The sequence below is a fragment of the Fusarium graminearum genome, chromosome 1, assembly GCF_000240135.3.
Source record: "Fusarium graminearum PH-1 chromosome 1, whole genome shotgun sequence".
In the NCBI taxonomy this organism is placed as follows: Eukaryota; Fungi; Ascomycota; class Sordariomycetes; order Hypocreales; family Nectriaceae; genus Fusarium; species Fusarium graminearum.
Window position 1 is genome coordinate 2,890,731 of NC_026474.1, and position 5,093 is coordinate 2,895,823.

Below are 5,093 nucleotides of genomic sequence, written 5' to 3' on the forward strand. Positions count from 1 at the left end.
GGCCTGAGACTGTTTAAATCAATAGAGATTGGGGCCATTTGCGTTTTTTGCTGTATGTCGCTGAACAAGTGAGCGGCTTTGGAGTGGTAAAGATCCTCCGACCGGCGCAGGTAAAGTGTTGGTGATTCAGTCAGTCCTGCTGATATTCAAGTAAAGGAGGGCAACACAAGGAAAAGAAACAAAGAGCTTGTTCAAGGTAAAAGAGAAGAAGAAAGAAGAAGTGAAGTAAGACGTGACAAAGGAAAAGAAAGAAAAAAGGGTGTATACCGCTGGCTCTAGTTCAGCATATTTGGTGTTCGTGAGTCACGAACAACGGGTGATGCGTGTCAACGCTTATCGAAAGAGAATCTCTAACAACCCAAGAGAGCACGACAGCGAACGGATGGCAATGGCTCAGAGGGGAAAGGATGGGAGGACGAGTGGTAATGAAGGGATTGCACGAGAGCCAGGCAATCAAGAACACAAGTGGGACAAGTAATGCACGGCAATCAAGCAAAGAATGACAAGCAGACACCCAGAGAACAAAACATGAGATCTTTTAGCTAGAAACACAAGATCTGGGACGCAAGGTATAGATATCCATCTCCCATCTCCAAGTGGCCTAAGGACCTATCGTTGACCAGCATGGCAACGGTCGAGGAAACTGGCCTCGTACAGATGGAGTCAAAATGGAGACGGGAAAGAAAGCCGTAACTATTCAACATGCAAAGCACGATCAAGACAGGGACAGGGCACAAGGGGCAGGGACAGGGACATGGGAGGACAAGGCGCGGCTAAGGACATGTCGAGTATGTGTGAGTGTAGCTTGGCGTAGCATGAGCTAGTTCATCTCATCGTATCGAGCCATCTCGCGGATAAAGATGACGGCAGCTCATACATGTGTGCTATTAAACTTAACCGCGCCAACGCTCATTTTCCCAAGAGTTGAAGGGAAACAGAAACAGAAACAAGAGCTGGGGGGCTATGTTCCGTCGCAGTTTCGTCTGGGGAAGCGCTCAAGGGGGTACAACAGCAGTCTCAGACACACATTGGATAGGACAGTTTAAGATCTTGAATCCGTTTGTGCAAGGATATTGATACTTCAGATCCTTGTTTAAGAGAGAAAATGTTTCCCACAATAGAGAACGTGTTTTTTTCCTTGTTTCGGAGCTAGGATCTTGATAACCGCCTGACTGGTTATAGAACACCAAGAGAATATTTCCGCCAACACGTCTCAAATAAGACTCACAGCTCAGCAGCGGTTGGCTGACCAGAGGGACGGGACTGATGCGAGAAAATAGAGTCGAGCAGGGATTGGGTTGCGGTCTAGAACTCTGGAACAATGCCTGCAACGGGATCGTTGAGAACCACTGGAAATAGCATGAAACAACAAGTTATAAAGTCCAAAGGATTGGATGTCGTTGCTCGGTTGGCGCCCACAAGATTCGGGCGTCTAAGGAAATTGGCTGGCGACGGTTGCAAGCGCGCCATAGCGGGGGCTGTGGTCAATTGGCTGTGGCTTGATGTTAAAATGATCGAATACAGGGATCTGACAGGGCCTTTGGTTCGCTAAGGTGCACTGAAATGACCAGGCTCAGAAGAGAGAGCGAAAAAGAAGCCTGATTCTATGTCTCGGAATAATACCTAAATAAATCACGTTGGTCGCCTAAGGCCTACCGTCGTGGCCTTGTGGCCTTGTCCATGGCCTCACCGATTATAGAGAGGAAGGCGCAGTATCTATTTTCGCTTATTTATGAGGAAGGTGTTAGTGAGAGAGAGCATAGCTTCAACTTGGCTCGAATTTAGACGCGAGATAAGGCAGGTACTATGCAGCTGACCACATCTTGCCTTGGTATTTGAAACCATCACATCCTCTTTTTCTTTCTTTTTTCTTCTTCTTCTCTCTCTCCCTTCTCTCCTCTTCTTTTTTTCTCTTTTGCTTCTTGAATATTTGTCGGCCAAGAATTATCGTCGTCATCGTCCCACAAGGTCAACTCTACGGTCGCGTCGTCATCTCATGGTTTTTTATCGCCGCATTGACGAGCATGTTTGATCAAGCGCCCTAAATAACTCCACCAAAATTCAATATCTTGGAAGAGCGTCGTGTTCAAGCCTGGCCAGGCCAGGTCAGTCTTTGAACTCATTACCATGGAATACTACTGAATCATTTTGACATATCATGGGGCGTTCCCTCTTTGACCCATTTGTGTTCACTCTTTCTATCTTGTGCTTTGTTGTACAGAACCACACGTGTGCCAGCAAACTCTTTGAGATACAAATCTTGACCGCTTCATTCGACTAGGGATTGTATCACTAACCGACACTCTCTTTCCATATCGATACATGACAAGTGTTCGCCTTATTCAGACACTTCTACCTAAATATACATACCCCTTCAAGCAATATTCTCTACAGGCTTCTTCACCAGCAGACGGGACACATAACTAACATCTTCAACTCCTGCAAATGGATATCGAATTCTCAAAACACCCTTAGTAGACCTCCTTCATATTCAAAAACTCCATAAATCTATCGTATGAATATCAATACCCTCGCACCCCTTCAGACTTAGTAATATTCATCCCTCAGTACACCCCTCCCTTGACATATTCTTTTCCTAACACACCCTCTTTGTTCCGTCAAGTTCCCGTTTACTCTTGAAGCGAACTTGTTACTTTAAAACCCTTGTTTATCAATTCCAGTTGCTGAAATACTCAATCCTTTTTACGGTCTTTCATCATCATTACTCTATCAAGTTGCAACTCACAACTGACTTTCAGACCATCTCACGTGTCCAAGGGCATGGCTGTTCCATCTGTTTTCTTCAATGGCTTCTCTCAATGTCTCACTTCCCCAATCTTTCTCCCCTCCAATGTCTCTCTATTACTCCTTTCGGCTTCTCCAAGTTTATCTTCCGCAGTATTTGCTTTTTCCTTAACGATAATGTCTTGTATAATAGCCATCTGGTTGGGGTTATAGATTCTCTTCCCTGTGGTTCAAGGGGATACTGTAAAAGCCATTTATATCTCCTCACACCCTCTCCCTCATCTCCAATAGTTTTAACTCGATCCAAGTGGATCGCGATATAGATGCACTAAATTCCATATCGACATCTAAGCCTTCGTCGTGTCGATCCTTTTGGTGCCTGTTTGCGATGGGAATGTCGTCACTGTCCCCTGCCTAGTGCCCGTCTGGTGATGTAGTGATCGACCAAGGACCTGTCAATCTTGAACTTAAAGCCAAACCTTTCATTGGCCTACCTATTCATGATACATACGATGATAATGTATCTGTGACGTCTGATGGGAATTTTACTGAAACGAGCAACTGCTTCCGAAAACGAATCAATCAAGTGAACGTCATGCATCATAGTCAAGACGGATACTGAGAAGTTGGCTAATTAATGTCTTTTGTAAATGTTGAATAAACTACCAAATGATATGCATGTCGTATCTGATACGAACTTGGTATTACTGCCATAATCAAAAACAATTCCCATAGTTGCTCCTAAACGCCAACCCTGATACCCAGGCATGATTATTAAGACGTTGGCGGCGTAAATGCTTCATTACATCTCATCAATGATTCGCTCTTTTTGCTTCTCCATTCACCATCCTCCCGCTGCTGCTGTCATTGTTGGTGGTATATGGCTATCAATGCCATCCCCTCTCCTTCGCTTCATCGGTCGAGGGCTGCCGTCACGGTCTCCCGCCATTTGTGCCCATTGTGATTGTGTCCATAGAGCTGTCTGGTCACTGCTAGGCTCGACCTTGTGGTGAGATCCCCATTCTGATCCACTTCCTGCGCCTGTGGACCACCCGTCCAACGCCGGCATGTCCCAGCCTTGGAGGCCAGTGTCACACTCTGCGTTATCATAGACAAGGGAGCTTGAAAGATCCAGTCCTGATGATGTTGTTGGGCTCTGGTAGGGGTTGACAGTAGACATGACAGGCTTTAGATCTGCCAGTGTCGTTTGCGCATCGTAGTAAGCCGCGCTGTGACTGTGCCCATGACCAGTACCAGGATGGCTCTCACCCGCTGTGCTGCATGTAGATGGGATGAAGCCAACACCTGTGCTTGGAGGCATGCCGTGGTCAAAGCTTCCTGAGTACGACCCTTGTAGACCTGCGGTTGGTGGAGGTGTAGCGAGGCCACCAGAAAAGGACTCGAATAGTGTAAGTCCATTGTTTGTTGCAGTGGCATTTGGCACTTGGGCCAGGCTCACACTGGGATCCCATGCAGAACTAAATGTCTCGTTCATCGCCGCTGTCATATGCTGGTTGATTGAAGGAGTAGGAGACATGATGGAGTCTAGGGACATAGAGGCTGAAGGGTAGACGAGAGCCTTTTGCTGGTGGTAACGGGACATGGGATCGTTGACAGTCAACCATCTCCATGAGGTACCAGCGGGCTTGAAAACTGGGTTGTACTTGTACCATTGGTTAGTTGTGTTGAATCGCCAGAACACAATGCCCTGTCGAACCCATCGGTTCGAGTCGGGGGCGCACGACCAAAGCTCTTGGTACATGGCCACCTTGCAGATGAGGTCGCTGCCTGTGAGATCGCGGCGAGCCCATGAAGCGGCATCACCGTCGTCCTCTGAGCGCTTGCGCTTGCTACCAGCACGGTCGAGGTTCTTGCGGTCGTCACCCTTGGTACGCTTCTCCTTCTTGCGCTGGTGCTCAACATCAGGGTACTGAACAGCCATGCTCAAGATGCTAGCCCACTCGACAGCAGGGAAAGGAACATGGATGTCCTGACGAGGGCGAGAGTGGCAGTCGCAGTCAGGCTTGGAATCGCTGCAGCCTCGACGGTGGATGCCGGTCTCGTTGGTGTATACGCTCGACTTCTTGTCATCGCTGTGAAGCTCAGACGGCCGAGTGAGGCGGGTTACACACTTCCAGCGGTGGCTTTGGAGGTTGGGGTTTGTGATTGCCACCTCAACAAAGCCAGTGAGCTCAGACCCAGAAGGGAAGCGAGCGTGCTCATGCAACTCAAGAGTTGCGCACATCTCAAGTGAGCAACACTCCTCATCACGGGTGGAGAGCTCGAGAGTCTCGTAGATCTCGGGCGCATCCTTCTGCCATCGGCGGGTAACCGTCTTGACACAGGCA

General features: G+C 48.0%; 1 protein-coding gene across 1 annotated transcript; it reads right to left on the reverse strand.

Annotated features, from left to right (window-relative positions):
- Nucleotides 1-3,586: 3,586 nt before the first annotated feature.
- FGSG_11850 (uncharacterized protein) lies at nt 3,587-4,990 on the reverse strand (the record flags this gene model as incomplete). Its single annotated transcript, XM_011318313.1, has 1 exon — nt 3,587-4,990. The coding sequence occupies one exon, from the start codon at nt 4,988-4,990 to the stop codon at nt 3,587-3,589; it is 1,404 nt and encodes a 467-aa protein (XP_011316615.1).
- Nucleotides 4,991-5,093: the final 103 nt, after the last annotated feature.